The sequence below is a fragment of the Rhododendron vialii genome, chromosome 9a, assembly GCF_030253575.1.
Source record: "Rhododendron vialii isolate Sample 1 chromosome 9a, ASM3025357v1".
Lineage (NCBI taxonomy): Eukaryota > Viridiplantae > Streptophyta > Magnoliopsida > Ericales > Ericaceae > Rhododendron > Rhododendron vialii.
In genome coordinates this window covers 10,464,518-10,485,232 of record NC_080565.1, presented here as the reverse complement: position 1 = coordinate 10,485,232, position 20,715 = coordinate 10,464,518, and the positions used below count along the sequence as shown (strand labels likewise).

The window sequence follows — 20,715 nt, the reverse complement described above, 5'->3', positions numbered from 1 at the left end:
TTGAATATTTGAATATAGCTTCTGGAAGATTTATGGGTGGCGTGGCGGTAACTTTCAACTCTTTTTCACGAGAAGATTTTTAGTGCCAGGGGATACCACGTACTGCCTGATGATCGGCGCATTCGGACCGTTCATTTTGATTTTAAACGGCTCGAATTTGGAGATAAAAAAATGAGAGAGAAATACGAGAGAGAGTGTTGGGTGAGAGTAGAGAGAGTGTTTCAATCTGAGCTATCCAATATAGTTTTGGAAGGCTCGAATGTGTTGCTCGGGCACCACGTCTGCTGGTTGACGTGATACCCACCCAGCACCCAAAAATTTCTCCTTTTTCACCGCATATTCAGGTAGTAATTGTGTTCTGCCAAGAGTTCTTAAAAAATAAGTACATATTTGTAATTTTAAATTTTAAAAATAATAAACTTGTTGAAATAATTTTTTGTATAATATGAATTTTGTTTGATAGATCTTGATGAGATCTTTTAAACAGCGTAAAAAATTGAAAATTTATTTTCATAAATATATTATTTTTAAGTTTGAAAATTGCAAATAATTTTTTTTTTTTTAAATCCTTAGCAAAATAGGGGTGACGAGACTTCGAAGTTTCTGTTGAGGGAACAAAAAGGGTTAAATTATGGACTAGGCCAGATAATTGGTCCATATTTTCAAGAAATCTAGCCCAATCTGTACTGAGAAGTCCACACTTTTCTACCTAGACTTGCAAATAAGCAGGTATTAATTATCAAAATACGTCATGGGCCGTCAATTTCGTCATACTCCTTAATTGGAATTAAATTTAATGGTTGTTTTTGGACTGACCCGTAATTTATCCATCAAAAGAGGAAAAATAATTTTCGCACTACTTTTTTATCCGTTGGCACTCTCTTTTTTATTTTTTATTATGAGACTTTTATAACTGTGGAGATTCTAAAGACTTCTTAATTATTTGAGGATAATTGCACTTGTTTGAGATTTTACGCTCATCATTTCCGATATTGAACTCTATTTAGAGATTTTGTTCTTATTTTGAGAATTTTAGCGGGCCCTTTTGTACAAAGAGATCACTTGCATATGTACTTGTATATAGGAGTACTAAGCAATGTTGTTTCCGAAAAAAAAATGGAGCATTCTTACTTCACTCTCTCTCTTGCATGACTTTCCCTCAATTAAAGTTCTTATATTTTAAAAAATTTACATTTTACAAAATAATGAAAAGATAATTTTTAAGCCTCTTCAATTAAAGTTCTTGTAATTGTTAATTAACTGTGTTTTTAGCCATTAACTCTAATCTTTAACTGTTAATTAACTGTATTTTTATTCCCCAAACCCTAAACGTTGATTTTTTACTATTAAGTAACAGTGTTAACTGTTAATTCACATGCTCAATTTACAAAAACCACATGCTCCATACACAAAACACATATCTGAACCAAAAACTCAGTACTCCATACACCAAAAACACAACTAACAATACAAAAAAACCTACATATTACACCGACTTCTAGATCTGAACCAAAATAAAAAATAAACAGATCTAAATCGGTTCTTCGCAATCAAAACTTGAAATAAACCATAATAAACTCATCGCGACGAACATGAGATCCGGCAGAGGTAGCCGTTTTCACCATCCATCAAACAACCACTTTCACAAATTGGTGGGGGGGCGGGGGGAGGAGATTGGGCTGATGGTGGCAGGGCTGTTTTCACCGTTTGTCGTTGGCGAGGATGGTGGCATCTCTGGGAGAATGAGATTTGGGCAGCGGTGGCGGATGAGATCTTGGCCGTCGTTGGTGATAGGCAGCGAGGGAGATCCGGCAGCGGGGGCTAGAGGAGAATGGGGAGGCGGGGGAAGAGGCGATGGTGGTGGCGCCATTGTCGTTGGTGTGGGTAGGAGGGGCAGGAGGGAAGGGCGGCGGCGACGGGGGGAGGGGGAGCTTTGAGAAGAGGAGAGAAAAATATTTAGGTTTAGCTTTAGGTGTAGGTATTTTATACAGATGAGGATCGTGGTAAATTTGTAAAATTACACTAATAGGATCTGTAAGGAAACACACATATCATGTATAGGATTTGGCCGACTATGAAAGTGAAAAGTTGGACCGGCCTGGCATTTTCTCAAAAGGCAGGCAAGGCTTACATTCTCTTCCCTTTGCACGGGTAGAAAAAAAAAAAAAAAAAACACCCCTTAACAACAGTCAAAGCCAGATACCCTTTGCAGAATTGGGGATGGTGTTGTGGGGAGATGTGCGCAGCACCATGCTTCGCACCTCTGAACCATCCGACGGTTTGGATCTCATCTTGGCAATGAACAGCTTTTGATCATTGGTTGAAGAGATGAGATCCAAGCCGTCGGATGCACAATCCGACGGTTCGAAGATGTATAGCACGATATTATCACTGCACAACTCCAACCCGAAGACCCCCTTTGCAACCCCCGATCTCTACAACAGCTATATCATTCGCCATTCAAAAAATAATAATTCAAAAATATCTTCCACTCCATTGTTGGTACAAGACAAAAAGGTTAGCAATGTCTCTAAAGTTGCAGTTTGTGCTCAGAGGCGACTGTAGACAATTAAGTATTACCTGTTGTTGCAAAAGTATTGGGCGGAGGAATATGGTGTATGAAAGTCAAAGAGAATTGAAGGAAACAGCTCACAAATTTATTGAATCATTCAAATATGAAAAATACAAAGGAGAAGAAAATTTTCTATTTCTCTCTAATTCCCTTCTACTCTACTCATATTTTTGCAAACGAATTACAAGCTATATATATGCAGAACAACAAGAAAAAATCAAAGATGAGATAATCTCTCATTTAGTGCAAATCCCAAAATATATCATTGAAGCTCAAGAGTTTTCAGAAATCTTCAAACTTAATATTGAACAGTTCACCCATGTGTTTGTTATGGCCAAATTTATACTTTCTTCAAAAAGGTGGACGAAATCAAACGGTGGAAGCTTTATTGCCGAAGTTCACAATTTGGAATCATTGTCACGTTTTACATCTAAGGAGAAATATACGTGTAACCGCACAAGATATTTTTTAATCACAAACGTCAAGAATTGCGTGATTTTACAGAGTGGATAAAATTGGTTTGAAGGAAAAATTGTGGGGATCTCATTTGGTGAAGGCCATGAGGCCGATTGGATAAAGATTCCAGAAATTTATCTCCTTAGAAATGGAGAAAGAGGATTACGCCTGTTATTTGAATCTAAATATCTTGATTTCAATTCTAAGTATTAGGTTGGTCACATACTTAAAGAGAGCGCGCCATCTTAACCCCTAAGAATTTTGATGTCGATGAAAGCAATTCCATCTTACTTTCAATGCTTCCGGGGCATATGAAGAGTTATAACAGTGTTGATACATTGTGCCCAACCAAGCATGACAGTAATGTTCAAGACATGAATCCTCCCGAACTTTTGCATCCTCTGAATTTACCAGGAATCACAAATCATTGCTTGCAGCTAAAAGTTAGAACACCCATAATGCTTCTGAGAAACGTCAATTCATCCTTGGGTTTATGCAGTGGGACTCGATTGGTATTTGGTACATCATAAGATGGTTGATCACTGCGGGGGGGGGGGGGGGAGGGGGAAAGGATGGGTGATCAAAATTATTCAAGCTAAAGTTTTATCACCTTCTAGAAACCATTCTCCATTTACGACGAAAACAAGACAATTTCCAGTGAAGCAACATTTGCAATGACAATGAATAAGAGTTAAGGGTAGACATTAAAGAACGTGGCCTTTATCTTCCAAATTCAGTCTTCCTCATAAACAAGACAATTATATGTAGTTGTGTCGGGTGTGTTGGAATATTTAAGTTTTAAAATTTTATAGTACCATTATTTAATTACTATAATTTTAAGAGTCGCCATTTGAATAGGCGTCTCTTCATTAAAAGGAGTTATATCCAAGAGTTGTGTCCCTTGTGAGAAAGCACAAAATATGCCTAAGGGCTTTTGTTTTAACATTAACTCACTTTTTAATAACAAGATACATACTCTCTCTCTCTCTCTTTGATTACTAGTTCATATACTTTCTATATTATTATTGGACAACTTCGATCATAAATGGTTCACTCTACTCCCGGTGGACGCAAAGATCGAGTAGGCTTGGCCGTGATTTGGGTTGTATTTGGGGTTGTTGATTCACTTGATTGTTACGTCAAAACCCGTGTGTGTGAGGCAATAACAATTTTAGCACAACGACATCGTGACTCACTAATCACAGGCCAGATTATCTCTTACTTTAATTATTATTATTATTATTTTAATTGTGTTGTATGTATTTTTGGTGTTTCAGATATTTAAATCTAACGTGTTACCTCTCCATCAGGCTTAAAGATGTTGATTGTTAACAAGCAAGGGATGCCATACGATTATTGTGTACAAAGAAATTTTTGGTGGCATATTAGAATAGTTATATGCAAGACTTCAAATATGTTCCATTCGTTCTGCAAAATGTAACTGTATTAATTTTTTTTTACGACGTTTGTTCCCATATTTAGCAATAAAATGAAGGTTTTATATGTTGTCTTATTAATCAAAGGTAATTTATTTTGTTAGGAGTTTGTTATCGAAAAAAGTGTATACTAACAGACAGTTACTTCTTCTTCTTTTTTAAATATGTGCCTGTGCATAGCACGGGTTGCGGCCGCTAGTTACAATTTTATGGCATTGAAATCCAAGTGGTTACCGAAATCGCCTTACATTCAGAACTCTTCATCGAATTGCCAAATATTTCAGGCGACAACTTTAATAACTATCCAAGTGGTTCGGTGCTTTGCTCCAAGCTCACCGATGTTGTGGTTGTGGCTTGAACCCATGACAATCCCGTCCTTTTCGTGATAATCGTAGATGTACACGTGTGATGTTCTTTCTTGTATCTCCAACTTGGTTTCAAATTTGAAAATGTCAAAAAAAAAAATTGAAATCTTATTAGTGACAACTTGACATGTTGAATTTGAAATTTTAAAGGGTGCATTCTTTTGGCCTTAACTTAAACTTAAAATGAGAATTTTGTCCTTATTTGAATTTTTTTGCATTTGTTAGTTTTGCTCCAAACTTTTGTCGGCTATTGATTCGTTTCAACGAGAGAAATCTGAAAAGTAAAATTTCTTTACTTTTACCCAGTATTTTGAGAAATAACTACTTTTTAGAGCAAAATATACTTTGGTAAAAGTGAAATATTTCTCAAAATACTTGGGTAAAAGTGAATTTTTTTTACTTTTCCGATTACTCTAGTCGAGACGAATCAATAATCCACAAAAATTTTGCGCAAAACTAATAAATGCGAAAAAAATTCAAATAAGGGCAAAATTCTCATTTTAAGTTTAATTTAAGGCCAAAAGAATGCACCCTAAGGATGCCCATTTGGCCAAGGGTTGGCCAAGTGGTCTTGGCTTGAGACTAATTAGGTGTTTGCTCCATTTTACAGTCTCAAGTTCGATTCTCCTTGCAAACAACTCTTGAGATTACCTCACCCCCACACTTAAATATGTGAAATGGCTATAGGGATTAGTCTGAAGTGCACTCAAGCTGGTTCGGAACACCCTACATTACCAAAAAGAATAAAACCATCATATCATTACAATTTTTTTGTTTGGTGTGTGGAAGTTTCTGAGAGTAAAGTATTGAAAAATAAATTTTGTCACAAATGTCAAATTTGACATAAGAATTCTTAGCATTTGACATTTGGGTTGAAATTTCTTCACATGTCAATCCTTCCACTTGGCATGCCATGTCATTTTTGATATCCTTGATTTGAGATGCTCTAATAATGAACTGCCAAAGGGAACTGCAATTGCCTAAGTGTAGCCTGAAACTCCAATAACAGTCAAATTTTGGCAATTGGTAAACCTTGGGACAAGTTTTGGCAACCCTCTGGCCCTACATCCATTGATGAGATCCATATGTAGCATTATCAGTTGACATTCTGTTAAAAAAAACTAGAAAAATGCTAAAAATAGCCCATTGTTTTGTTGCTAAGGTTGAAAAGGTGTATTGAAATATGTGAAAGTGTATAAACATTTGTAAAAAGTGTCTTTATGTATGTATTTCTCCGGTCATTTTCCTAGCTGGACTGTCAATAGGACCCTGGGAAAATAATAGAAAACAACAAATCGCATGATTGATGAAAACAACACAAACAACAGTCAAATTTTAACAACTCGACATTGTTGCTAGAAGTTGGCTTTAGCTTATTATCTCAACATTTTAGCTAGTCGGAGTTGGTCTGACGCCACATGCAATTCCAGTCAACTGATCGTTGAAAACAACACAAACTATGGTAAAAAATGAAGTATATGCTGTACAAAATCACCAATTCTGCAACGAGAACGATCCTAATGACCTGAAAGCACATGGTTAACGGGTAGCCCAAGCAGCCGTGGTTGTACGTAATCCAAGAAAACAAAGTTATTCCCACGGAGTAAGGAACCAGTCAGGTATCAGATGAACTGCTTCAGAAACTCTGTAGCTACAAGCCTCCCTCGTGTGTTCACAGACAGCTTCAATTCACTTATCTCCTTGTCGATGTCCTGCACTTACAAAAAAATGAACTGAGACTTCTCAGTTGGAAGAAAACAACATACACAGGCACACAAGGATTAGGACCAAAACTCGAAAGAAAATAAATGAAGTGTTCTACACGGCAATATGTGGAACTCCACCATTTAAAATATAAGATTACCCAAGGAGGAGAAAAAAAATGGATTGGATTAACCAACAGAGATTTCAGACGAAGGTGCTACAAGTTAAATTTGATCGGACAAAGTATATTAAACAATTTTACCACCAGTTAGATTAAAATAATTACCCACAAATATTGTCCTCAAGGGTCAAAATCGACAAAGTAGCATGTAATGGATTAAAGTACGTAAGAAATCGTGATTCTAATGACAGGCTTAATCGTGGGCCATTATCTTGATCCTGATGCAAATAGAGAAACAGCCTAGCGGGGATACTTCTAAGTTCTATGAACACCAACTATTTGTTGCGAAACACATGTTATTTGTGTAACGCAATCACATGCTATGTGATTAATGAACTTTCTAAATTGAAAACAACTAGACAGTTCAATCACAATTCACAGCCATACGGAATCAGCCTACCCAGCCTTAAGGAATCGCAATGTTCGAAACAACGGAGATAACAGTGCCCCGCCCCTTGCATAAAATGAAGCTTCTATAATGTTCGCAATCACAGAAACATCATGCCCAGGGACAAGAAATTGTTGGTGGATTATGTGGTGATTGTTGACCAATGGATGCTATTTCATACACATGTTTTTCCCGGTCTGGAATTCCCTTGCTTCCAAACTCACTCTCTTTTTTTACCCGCACCTGAGATATTGAGGTTTTTTGGTCCTCGAAGATCATTGTTTGATTCAGTGCCCTAGTAGGTTTCAATTTTGGACCATTTTTAACGGGTTAAGCTGGAGTGTTTCCTTTAACTATTGGGTATTACACAGGTTTTTCCTCTTCAGTCTTTTGTCCTAGTTCTCCATGTTCTTTTGCAATGAGCAGGTTTAAGGTGCCACAAGTTATAACCTATCATACGAAAAATGAAAAATTGACATCTTAAGTACAGGATGTAGCGTACAAAGTCCATTTGCAAATAAGTATTGAGACAGTTTTTAGTATTCACAGAATCACTAAAAGAACCTTAGAGCTAGCACAAAAGTCCTGTCAACAAGCTATTTACATTCGATGAGTGAATAAAGAAGACTATTTATATGATATCCTATCAACATCCAGTCATATGCATGCGCGTACGAGAAAGAAATGGCAATTTTAAGATACGATAAGTGTCTTGCCTCCATGAATTGCACAATAAAATCTATGAGCTTCTGCTTCTGCATCTCCTCACAGTGGTAGTTAGTAATAAGAAAGCTAATGTCATACCCCTGAAAAGTGAATCAACCAGAACACAATAATTACAAAAAGAAAGTAGAGGTATCAGTAGAACATGCTCATCCATCAAAATCTTGAGCAACAAAACAGTTAGTGCCTAGAAATAGACAATCAAATCATACACATGATCTATAAAGATCATTTGATTCTTCCAAAAGAAATAGTCTAAAAAAGAGGACAGATACAAGTATACGACTGCCGATTGGTCATTCTGACTGCAATTTGACTTTATGAAGACCTACAAGCCGTGCATAAAGAAGCAATTCTAACTGGAAAATTCTCAAGTACATAACTTCTGTTCAATAGTGCACGAGCATCCCCCCAGAAAAATAAATGTACTGCGCTTCTTAAATATCTTAAAAATGCGCTATCATGACAATCATCCTAAAACCACTGAAAAGTATGACACAGCAGGTTTGAAAAAATGTTTTAACAGAATCCAACAATTTTACAACGGTTACATCCACACAATGCAAAAAGTAGCTAAAATGCAACGGTCCACAGAAGGTTGGGAAGTATGCCCGGTTCACCAGGTTCTACCACGGAAGGACCCTAGTAGTATAGATCAAGGTGTCTTAGGCTTTCTACCTTCTGCCCAAGCCTGTCATGGAAATTTATGGGCTTTTTTCATCAATGACTGTTTCCTCTAATGAGTGGCAGGTACACAGAAACGAGAGCTGCAGAGAAGCCATCAAAAAATGCAGAGGTGAACACATGAAATTTTAACCAGCTATGTCACATCATGAGTACAACATGGACATGAGGGTTTGGGGTTTAGGATTCACAGGTTCAGGAAAAAGTTCTCAGAGTGTGTTGCAGAAATGACTTCAAGTAACTCTAAAATGCTTACATCAACTTCAGAGCATATCAACAATCAATTAAAAATGTGATTTCTGCCAGGCAAAATGAAATTCCGTCAGAGATATTATATTATAAAACTAAAAGAAGAAGAAGAATGTGTATACCTGTACTGGTTTTCTCCTCAATACTTGAAATGCTTCTGCCCGCATTGACAAAAATCTAAGAAATTTTTTAGTCAGTATGTTTTCCAGTTCATCTGCTTGTTTTACCTATATGGAAAGAGAAGAATAATATCAAAAGGTCGTAAATTCTGAGAAGTGATGGTTAAGGAAAAAGGCATAAAACATAAATGATAATGTTGCGTGAATAACTAATACATATGCCATATAACTTGTGACACAGCTGTTCCGTTTCTAGTACACTACAGACCAGAAAGCTCGAAGTCAATGAACCTCTCCATGTATCAGATCTCGATTATTAGATCAGAACCAAATCATCAACCAAGTTATGATGCACATGTTGAGCGAAAAATGGATATCATATTGAAGGTTTCGGCTAAAGTAATGATGGAGAATTCTGTACAGTAGACGGTTTATGTAAATATACTCTCCAGCATGCCATTGAGAATGACACAATGGCATGCCAGAAACAACAATTTCCCTAAGAGCTGTAAAGGTATATTTACCGAACTAATTTAAACTGCACGCAAGGCCTCTTTAAAAAGTACTCCTTCTGTCCCCCAATTTTAGACCACCTTTCCATTTTTGAATGTCCCCTTATTCATGTCTATTTTGACAAGTAAAAGAGAAAACATCGATAGATCTCCTATTTTACCTTGGTCTTTGAAGTGGAGTAAGAGTAATAGCTCCCCATAAAGGGCAATTTTGAGAACTTGTATCATTTGAGGTGTAATGATGATGCCTCCTTAAATAGTTGGATTCCCAACGAGGGACTAAAACTATGGGATGGAGGGGTATTAAACTTTATTTCTGGCATGCCATTTCTCATCCCAGCAACCAGCCAAGAACCCCAATATACCTATATAACCAATAGTCGATCATTTATTTTGTAATAGAGGCTCCAACTTAGCTGATTACATTAGCTAACCAGTAGTCATTCATTTCTATCTATAAGCTTTCAAATCACCCAAAAAAGAAACCCATAATGCTTTCTCCTTTTCATAGCCTTTCTTCCCAGCTTCTATCAGCCTACCACCACTTAGCAATTTAGATCCGAATAGCAGTAGAAACGGAAAATTGAACTAAGTAGTCAACAATCACAAGTCAATCAAACCAGGTAACACAAAAAGATCAAGAGAAAGTACACTTGGTTTACCAAAAAAAAAAAAAAAAAGTACACTTTAAGTATTGACCATTGACTCATTAAGCACTATTGCATGAGTAGCAGAATGCATCAAAGGTAAGTTAGAGAAACTCGTGATCGTTGGAAGTGAAATATCAGCACACTACAAAGGCAAGTCTGACATGTAGCCTACAGTGCAAGTTATATGAAAATGAATGAATTGTGGGCTCAAAACTTTATATTCATCCATAAGCAACAACAAGAACTTCAGAATTTATCCAAATATAAACTACTTTAGCTCACCTTAAGGCTAATGCGCAGTGAATTTATAGATGTTTCGATTAAGCATTTTTCGGCCTCATTTCGACATATTAAAACCTGAAAGACAAATCATCAAAACTTAGTTGAGGTCCATGTAAAACGATCAAATCGTTTAAAACTATACTGAATTATACATGATGAAAGGACACCAAGTGTAGAACATAGCTAGAAATTAATGTTAAAGCATCCAACTCAATACCAATTGGCCATGAGTGGAGAAGCCGCCCAGGCTCATATACTAGGTTTGGAGAATAAATTTAACCAATGTGGGACAAACTCTAACACTCCCCCGCACATGCGACCCCTGACTTGCAAGTGGTGAGGTAAACAAACGATTCAACACATACGACAACAATTAACTATCAACGACAAACAAAGGGCAAACCAACCATCAACGACATAAAGTCTTGTCCAAAAGCCTCCAAAAACCTAGCTCTGATACCATGTTAAAGCATCCAACTCAAAACCAATTGGCAATGAGTGAAGATGCCACCCAGGCTCATATACTAGGTTTGGAGGTTATATTTAACCAATATGGGACAAGCTCTAACAATTAATAGTCGGGGTGGGAGAGGGGAAATAAAAATACAGCAGTATATCCTACCTAACAAATAAATAAAATAAATCTTCTCTAGTATAGCAGTATTCTATTGTACTTTTTCAGAATGAGAATAAGACCAAGAAATATAGGTATAGAAATGAAAAGCGCATATACCCTTTGCTCTTCACAATGTGCCATAATTCATGTCATTCAAGTTAAACTAACACAAATTCAGGAAACAACAATAACAAAGCATCAAACAGAAAAATCAAAGTTTGACCAGCGGGGACGCACTATGGGGAGACGGTTTTGACGTTCGAACAGCACAAACATTAACACGTACGGCAATATGGAAATAATTATTCCCATATAAACCATAGGATGGAAGAGATACCTACTCAGACCCAAGTACTGTGACTTATTCTAAGGTAATTCTACAGATGTTAAAACTAATCCACAAAGCCAATTGAGAGGTGGTCATTGACCCTGCATATCTGTCCAAATTTCTCCATGTGAGTGTCCCACATAGATTGAGCACCTGAAGAAGGCAACTACACCACCGAAATAGTAGACCCATTACCCAATGCTAACCTACACCATCAGCTCTAATAGATTCAAAGTTGTATGTTTACAGGTACAATGTCTATTAAGAAGCAAAAACAGGATAAATAATATGCAGATTATCAATAAAATCAAGATTTACAGCAAGGATGCAGCCAATGACAAAAAACTTATGACACGTGAGAGCCTACGACATATTAAACTTTTCATACTCTTGTTGGTCCTTGTTTTTCCCATCATGGACTTTCTAGAACCCTGATATTGGTACCGACAAGGTGGAAACCTACGGGGTACCGACGGACCCGCGGGGCCCACTCTGGGTCCCACACAGATGATCCGAGCCATTCAATAAATTTAAAATAAATATATGAACGGGTCTGTGAAAAATCAGTTCAATCCGATATGTGTAAGTAAATAAGAAATGAAAAGGATGAAGGAAAATTGGGGTAAATAAGAAACAGTAATGCTACCCACACAGATTTTGTGTGGGGCCCACTACGGGTCCCACACAAATAATCCGAGCCGTTCATTAAATGTAAAACATTTTTTCAAAGGCCTCTGCAAAAAAATCAGCTCAATCCGATATCTATAAGTGTTTGATTCAATCATTTAACTTTTCATTATCCTGAGATTCGAATGAAAAGTTAAATGATTGAATCAAGCATCTATGAGTATCGGATTGAGCTGATTTTTTGCCGGGGCCCTTGAAAAAATGTTTTACATTTAATGAACGGCTCGGATTATTTGTGTGGGACCCGTAGTGGGCCCCACAAAAAATCTGTGCACAAAATCTGTGCGGGTAGCATTACTGAATAAGAAATGAAAAATGAAGGGTATGGGTTAAAGGTGTATTTCCCAAAGGGTGCCGAATGTGCTAATTGGTTCAGTCCCATGTGTCAGAGACTCAGAGGAAAAGTTGGTAGTAATTTACGGCAAATAGTACTTTTACCCGGCGCCATGTTGCGCCTGTTAGAATAACCCATTTATTGAAAACCACTCCTCTGTACAAAGCAACCATCTCGTGATAGTTGATACAATACATTGTCCACAGTAATAATTTGCTGTGACGATTTGTCGCAGAAACAGGTCAATGGATATTGAGCAAAACAAAATTTAATATGTCAATCAATTGGATAAATGCAAAAAAGCATTTAAAAAAAAAGATACTTACCGGATTTAGCAGCAGTTCTGGGCTTGTCCTGAAATACAAACAGTAAATATGGAGTCATATGTGATGCAAGAGGTCTTGTATACTGCATCCATATATGTCCTTGAGGTTGAACATATAGATGAAAACCACATACTGCAATTGTATTTGGAAAAGGAGAGAGCATATATCTTTTACAAAACAAATAATTGCAAAAACTGCATAATGCAAAGACCCAATTCGCCTGGGCTGGCATGTCTCTCTTTCCCAGCCTTCATGCTGGTGAAGCAGCCCACACATCTTACAACGCCATTACGCAGGGGTACGACGGCAAGACCTTTTTTGTTTCAGACCAATCGAGGGTTCACCTGCTGTTCCATTCCTGTCCGATGGTTCAAGATCTGGCTACTCAACAACTATTGGAAAAGAATATTCCCTTTCTTTTGGTTCCATCCTTTGTTAGTTTGCCGAGGTATTCTCAAACGGCGAAGGGACGAAGCCGGTGGAGAATACAAGAAAAGGCATCAGATGGGGCAAGCGATATACCAAGTGTTCCGCTTCATCCATCTGCTCGAGGTCAAAAAGACAAAGCTCGGCTAGATGTCCACACGTTGCCATAATTTCCTCAAGTTGCTTTCTATTCTGATTTTGTACAAAGACGATTAGAAAACGGGAGAAAGTAGCTTGACGAGGAGTCCCTTGTTGTAAGCTCGTGCTCTACATCTCTGAATTAAGTCTGTGTTATGTTGTTACTATTTTAAATTTCTCTTCGTGTTATGTCTGAGAACTAAGAAGCACAAACACGTCTAGCAGCCTCATGTATAGTCTGACACGTGTCGGTCACGGACACGACACTCTATGGACACGTATTGCATATGTCTAAATACTTGTCCAAATGTTTTTATTATATTTCTTTTACTTAGACACATTGTGGATACTCTAGGACATGTCGCCAACACTCATGGAACATGCTAACGACACATTAAAATGTCTTCGACATTTATATGAATTCATAACATACCTCTATAATATAAATACACTTTACATTTGACGTGTCCCTGACGTGTCTGTGTCCTAATTTTCTTAGAAATGACGTGTCCGCGTATCCATGTCATATCGTGTCCGTATCCTGTATCTGTGCTTCTTAGTCCGAGAATACTGTATGTGTTATGCTGCCATGTTTTCTTGCAATAACCCGGGAAACAACAAAAACACATCCTACCCTAGGGTAAGTTCTCATCACTTATTTTTTGTGCTTAAATCAATAAGTTTGCATCTCATGTGAAAGTACCAAATTACTCAAAGCATGTATTGTTAAGATTTTTACGAATAGTTGAAGCTTAAATTGCCACCTAAAACTCAACAAAAGTAAGTGAACTGCCAATGCTTTTCCAAAGTCAACACATAGAGGAAATCCAAAACCACATAAAACACAAAGTCATCAAGACAAATTCTTCCGAGATTCAAGAGAGAACAAAACAATAAATTGGTAAAATCTGGTTACTGATCACAATACAAAGAGGTGAATAGTTTTCCGGCTAGCCTAGAGAAGATAGACTACAACCATTACATACACTCTAGTAATAAAGTTCAACAATAGGAGAGTCATCAAGACCACATAAAACACAGATGCTGTTGTGCAGAGGGAGAGTCATCAAGACAAATTCTTCCGAGATTCAAGAGAGAACAAAACAATAAATTGGTAAAATCTGGTTACTGATCACAATACAAAAGAGGTGAATAGTTTTCCAGCTAGCCTAGAGAAGACGGACAACAACCATAACATACACTCTAGTAATAAAGTTCAACAATACTAAGGGAGGACCAATATAACAAAACTCAAAGTTTGACCAGAGGTATCAGCCAACAGCATGTCTGGGTCATCTTACTGGACAATGTTACATTTAACAACGAATTTATGTAAAGTTGAAGATATCGATATACTCAATTTCTTTTTAGAGATTTGCAAAGGTTTACCATTCAGATAAGAAACACTCCTCACGATAGTAGACAGAGCCTGCAACTCTGTTATCATGCTGACATGGCTGCCTGGCTGGCACACTCTAGGAAGGATACTCCACATCTAAAGTTAAAATCCACTAACGCACTACTCTGTTTCCCTGAGTCTTATTAATCTTATACAAAATAATGTTGTTCTGATTTAAGCAACCCAAAATAAATATAACACAACTTAAATAGCTAACACATGTCTGATCTGGTGGTACTCAAGAAACAATGAAGAGAACCTTGGTCTAGCCCAGCAGCGGACATAGGATTTGTACATTGTTGGGGCCCGACTGAGTGTATTTCTACAATGATAACAAAAATTATATGGTGTTTATATATTGCTACTTGGTAGATCTAAGTCTGTGTTTATATGCGTAGCCATCATTTTATTTTACACTGGCGACCAAAAACTTGTTGATAACTTAGAATTTATCTGGAGTTTTTTCTACACATACATATACTAACTTAAAGAAATTTTTTTACCAAGGGACTTGCAGGGGCCAATTTTATAAAACTTTCAAATTAACCTGAAAAACTAGCAGAATTAAAGATAATATTGGGAGTTGTGCAGGGCCCGGGCCTCTCCTGGCACCCCCTTCCATCTGCCCCTGGTCTAGCCCTTCTGGATGAAGATTTCATAGTCTGTATGAGTAATCACGATTTTTCATTTTTCATGATTAAATTTAATTCTGAGCATCAGCGGTTGAATTATCACTTCAGAAGCTCACCAGACTAGTCTGGTTGAAATCACTATCTACAATTCAAGGCTATCACCAGATGAAACTAATAGGTTTTAATTCAGAAGTTGTAATTGCTTATAGCCCTAACATGACGATGATGAGGTTAAAGAATCAGACACACAGATAATATGGCTCAGGAACGCTATTTTTTTCATCTTCCAGATTCTAAAAGGGAAAAAAGGAGATTCCGAGTTTTTGGAGAACACTTTCAGCACTTGAGACAATGAATATGCACCAGAATTTTCTTTTTGCTGCAACGCTTTCCATAAGAAAACGATGAGAAATGAATTTTTTAAAGACTGCAGAAAGCAAAAAATATAAATAAAAGAGATAACAAGTAAACCGATGAAAGAGATGATTGCAAACGTACTTTAGTTCAACCTCTGGTTTGTTATGCCTTTCAACTTCTTGACAAGGGAAGTTCTGCACCCACCATACGGAAGCATGAGGTTAATTGCGAAATGTTGTGGAATTCGTTATACAATTGTCACAAATGAAGTTTTAGAGCAGTAATTAAACATATATGGCCATGAGGCAATATAAACTTCATTCTAATCAGATTCATGGGTGCATAGAACCAAAAACAGGCATGAGGAGGCATCGCTACAAAAATTTAAAAATTCAGAACTAGCTTTTCTAACTTATGGCTTGACGTAACATCGGTTGTGTTCATCTTCATTCTGTTCCTCTCACTCCTACCCTACATCTTAGCTTTTGCAATAAATTATCCTGAGTAACAACAATAAGCCTTAACATCAGAATGAAATGCATTGTACACAATTGTTTAGGAAACCACATGCCTCCTCTTTGACTAATGTAACTTCATCGACTACTCATTATAAATAGGATTCATTGGGTAACAACTGAATACAATATCCCACTAAATTTCAGCATTGAATACACAATCCACCCAAAGACAAAGTTGGTCCTCCCCTGCCTCCCAAACTATGTCTACCAAAATGTATGAATACGAAAGATTCCCCCACTTAATTCACGAGTCTGGCACAGATAACTGAATAAGTATCTTCCTCTAGAAAATGATTTGAAAACTATACAATCCAAAAGTCATTTTTACAGCACAGGAGGCACTAAGTGGTAGCCTTGAATTCAATGATTGTTACACGGTTGTGAAAAAGAATGTCTGAACACAAAAGTTACTTATCAAAACCAGAAAACAAGTTTTGACAAGTTCATTGACAAGGAAGTTATGACGAGAGTTCAAGATCCGTAAAAAGGAATAGGGATATCAACCAAGGAGCAAATGGGAGAATCATCAGTACGTAAACGGGGCCCAGTTGTCTATTCCCCGAGTCCTAGATGTGAAAAAAACATATCTTTTTCGCTGATTTGCAAATACAAAAACACTGGACTGCTTTAGTCAGTAATACAGGTCTGCCAGGCATACTGCATTCTAGAGTAAACAACAGTTATTACCTGATCACTTGCAATAAGTTGTCAACTTGAACATGTATAACAGAAACATATATCAGGAATTACCAACAACAGACTTTTCATACTTCCATTGTTATTCTCACAATGCCACCAGTAGGTGATCAACTATTTTCACCTGTAAACACATTGCAGCCTCAAGAGTGTTCCGTATGCAAGTCAAGTACAGTCGTAATGGGTTTGCCTGAAAAAATGTCCAAAAGTTAACATTACTGCTGGTAATATCAAAACTTGACCACACAAAAAAGTTCAAATAAAATATTGTTGTAATCCCAGGCCTTGTAAAATTATTTTTCTTTAGAGGAGAAGATCACATGAAATTAGGTATCTGAAAGAATTTTCATTTTCTCTTACAAGTAACCAGTTGATATATAAATACAACGCATTAAAACTTAAAAGTATACAAGGCATACCCTAGGTAAGAAGAAAAGAAGACCATCTACCACCTATACCACCAACCCAGAAACCAAGCCGCTACAAAACTCTCTAGTGAACTAGCAAATGTTTCATACCATAGCTGAGAAACCAGTGGTAAGGAAATCCAGTCCACGAAATGGGCTTACAAAAAGAATAGGGCCTAAACAACACGAGAGGTCAAAGCAACCTAATTGTAAGCCAGAGAAGAAACGATACCAAAATCCAACCTAGAAACACAATCTAGGCCCCACAATATGCGGGAAGGACTTAGAGATGAGAAACTCAAACTCAAAACCAAAACCAAAACCATGATGAGTCCCTAAACAATGGGAAAACCAATGCGAGCCAGAACATCCTCAAAAGACCCCTTCCCCAGTCTCCCGAGGTTTGAACTCGTTGTGTCGCAAAAATGAGGGCCATTGCTCGGAAACTCCGACCAAAGAGATGCAACTAAGAGAATCAGTACAAACCTTTAAATAAGACTAGGGAAGGCCTTCAAAACAAATAACAGGACCCCAATTCGAGTCGCCCGCCCTGATTCTGAGCCATTATAACAAAATTGAGGGTGTAGCAGCTCATGGCAACAGAGAGAAGGCCTCATCATAGGTCTCCCGAAGGTCTTACCCCTTGTTCGACTGAAGAGAGGCCTAGCAGCTACGGACAGTAGACATGTTTACTCAGCTCTAATTACTTTCACTAAATAAGCCTTCTGCTGTATTGATCATCCAAGAATTTTATTTTATTTTTTGAGCCGCATCATCCAAGAATTGTATGACTACTTTTCGTAATTCACATGAAAAGTTTATTACCCTAAATAATGTAAGTCAAGAAACAAAAAAACATGTATCAAGAATGCCATATAAAGAGTTTTAGTAAGCTCCCATTAGTTTCAACAAATGCATACTTCTCGATAAACAGGTCCCTGAAGAATAAATGAATATACCCCAAAAATATGGAAACCCATTATTGTCCAATTTTGGTTCAGGCGAAAACAGTAATACAAGTAGCAATATTTTCTCTCTTCTCAGGGAAAAGCAAAATGTAATACTCCACTACAGTTAAAATCCTAAATTATCAGAGCCGGCACTGAGCTAAATCTCGAGGTAGAGCCGGCACTGAGCTAAATCTCGAGGTGCAGCAGCCACTTTAGGCCTCTGAAAATTTGAGAATTTTAGGGGCCCCTAACACTTTGGTACTCCTTGTGATAGTCCGACAAAAAGGGCTCCATCTTTAATCTTAGGTTTAGACCCCCAAAAAGTCAGGAATGGCCTTGATGCCAATTCAAGTCGCACTTTTGTCCAGATTAAACATAAAATTCAGTAAATTCCACTGGACGGAGGTTCATCCTCATTCGGTAAAGGATCGACGATTCATGTCAGTGTCTTTTCTTTCCCTCAAAAATTTTCTCGGCAACACGATATAATACAAACACAAATTAAATAAACAAGAAACAGAGAAAAGAACGAGAAAGATTAGTAAGTAGATATATTACCATAGTTGAGGAGACACCGATGGAGCGCATCGATCTGAGAGAGTCGCGACAAAGAAATGAGAACCCGCTCGTCAGGTGCGCATTTGCGCTGGTCGTGTTCAAAACAAAGGATAAAGAACCCATCAAAATACTCTCTCCAATCCTTTACCCAAACCCTTACCCAAATTTTTAAAATTTGGGCAAAAACCACAAAAAACACTCTCCAATCCTTTTCCCAACGCCATTATGGGTTTTACCCATTTCTTTGCCCAAATCCTTTCCCCATTTCTCCAACGGCTATTTAGAGAGAGAGAGAGAGAGAGAGAGAGAGAGAGAGAGAGACGTACATGGGATCGGGGTTGGTTTTGACGAAATCAGATTATCAGGGAGAGAAAGAGAGAGAGAAGACCTGGTCGGAGTTGCCGAGCTTCGCCGGAGTTGGTGCAGAGCTTCGCCAGAGTCGGGGGGGTTTGAACCGTGAAGGAGGAAAGAGAAGAGGACTCAGGTTTGGACTTGGAAGTACAGATCTGGTCGGGGGGGGGGGGGGGGGGGGGGTGGGGTTGTTTGAAGAGGGAGTCGATTACTGTTACGCAGAGAGGGATGGCGTGCGGGGCGAAAGGAGGAGGAGGTACTGTGGAAAACATAAATTTATATATTTGGGTAAAATTTTATTTTACCGTTGGAATGAGGTTCACCCCAAAATGAAGTACTTATCCAAATTTTGACCCATAGTTTTTATTTGGGTAGAAATTTGGCTCAAGGCTTTCGTTTTTTTTTTTAATATACTTTCTTCATTTCATATTGAAAGTCTCATACTCTCTCCTATGTCATTTTTTAAACTAAAAAATTAACTACATTTGTGTATAATTTTTTGAATTTTTTCGCACCGTATTAAATGTTTCGATTAGTACTTTAATTTCGTGCGAAAAAATTCAAAATATTATACACGGAAGCAATTGATTTTTTTATTTGAATAATAGCACAACTTTTCGTAATGGACTCTCAGTATAGAACGGATGGAGTAATTAAACTAGGAGTACATGCTACTACTATCAATGAGTGATTTAGGACTCATTCTTCTAAACTTAATTATTTTCTTTCTTTTGTGTATTTTCTTTCTTTTTTTAAATTTTTTTTAGATTAGAGTGATATTTTTTGGATTAATCATTTGGCTCAACGAGAGGAGTCTAAAAAGTATAAGATTATGACCTAAAGCAAAAAAAAATCACTAAAGAAATAAAGTATCAAACAGATATTTTATTTGTCTAAAGTGCCGTCTTATTTAAATTTTTTCAACATCGGTCCATATTTTTATACTTTTCTGATTCGTCTTGTCGAGACGAACGACTAACCTCAAAAATTACGAGGAAAACCTAAACAAAAATTTACGAAAAGTTAAAAATACCGAAATAACACTTATAAATTTACTCTTCTCGGGTAAATTTTACAAATGATCCCTCTAATTTGTATGAATTCTCATTTTCATTTCTCTAGTATTAATTGTGTCAATTTTAATATTATAGTTTATGTTCCGTCTCAATTTCGTCCCTCTCACTTACGACGTCAATTAAACAATTAGAATTGAAGGGCAAAATTATCTTTTCTCCTCATAAAGTGACTAAATTAAGATTTTATGCAAACTAGAGGGACTTTTTAGAAATTTTACTTTTTACTTTTGTTTTTACAAATAAAGTTAAAAGACACGTAATATATTTTTCACCTCATTTTTTTATTAAATAATCAAAATATGTTGAAAATTTTAAAGCTTTTATTTATATTCCATATCACAAAAATATTAGGAAATTTGAAAAGCAAGCCCTATATTAAATGGCTTGGTATCGTAATTTTTTCAATTGAATTTTCAATCTTGTATTTTCTTTTTCACATGATTAAATTGAAAATGCACTGATGAATGGTGAAAATATATAAATGGAAGAAAATATCTCATATATTTGAGATATTTATGATTTACCCGTATCTTTACAATATTTTATGAAAGACCTACTGTTCACAATCTTATCGAGCCAAACACCTATGCTTGGC

At 37.0% G+C, this 20,715-nt stretch overlaps 1 protein-coding gene across 4 annotated transcripts; it reads right to left on the bottom strand.

The window, feature by feature from the left end:
* Nucleotides 1–6,178: 6,178 nt before the first annotated feature.
* On the bottom strand, nt 6,179–19,297 carry LOC131299452 (actin-related protein 2/3 complex subunit 4). 4 transcript variants are annotated; one of them, XM_058325010.1, is made up of 9 exons: nt 19,082–19,297; nt 18,694–18,781; nt 16,903–16,968; nt 15,706–15,758; nt 12,613–12,640; nt 10,322–10,396; nt 8,881–8,985; nt 7,819–7,908; nt 6,179–6,541 (listed from the first exon to the last, which is right to left on the bottom strand). In XM_058325010.1, the coding sequence occupies exons 2-9, from the start codon at nt 18,721–18,723 to the stop codon at nt 6,452–6,454; spliced, it is 537 nt and encodes a 178-aa protein (XP_058180993.1). In that variant the 5' UTR covers nt 18,724–18,781; nt 19,082–19,297; the 3' UTR covers nt 6,179–6,451. The 4 variants fall into 4 exon arrangements, with proteins under 4 accessions (XP_058180993.1, XP_058180994.1, XP_058180995.1 ...); XM_058325011.1 differs by having other exon boundaries at nt 19,020–19,294; XM_058325012.1 differs by having other exon boundaries at nt 18,694–18,727; nt 19,082–19,293.
* Between the last annotated feature and the right edge of the window lie 1,418 nt (nt 19,298–20,715).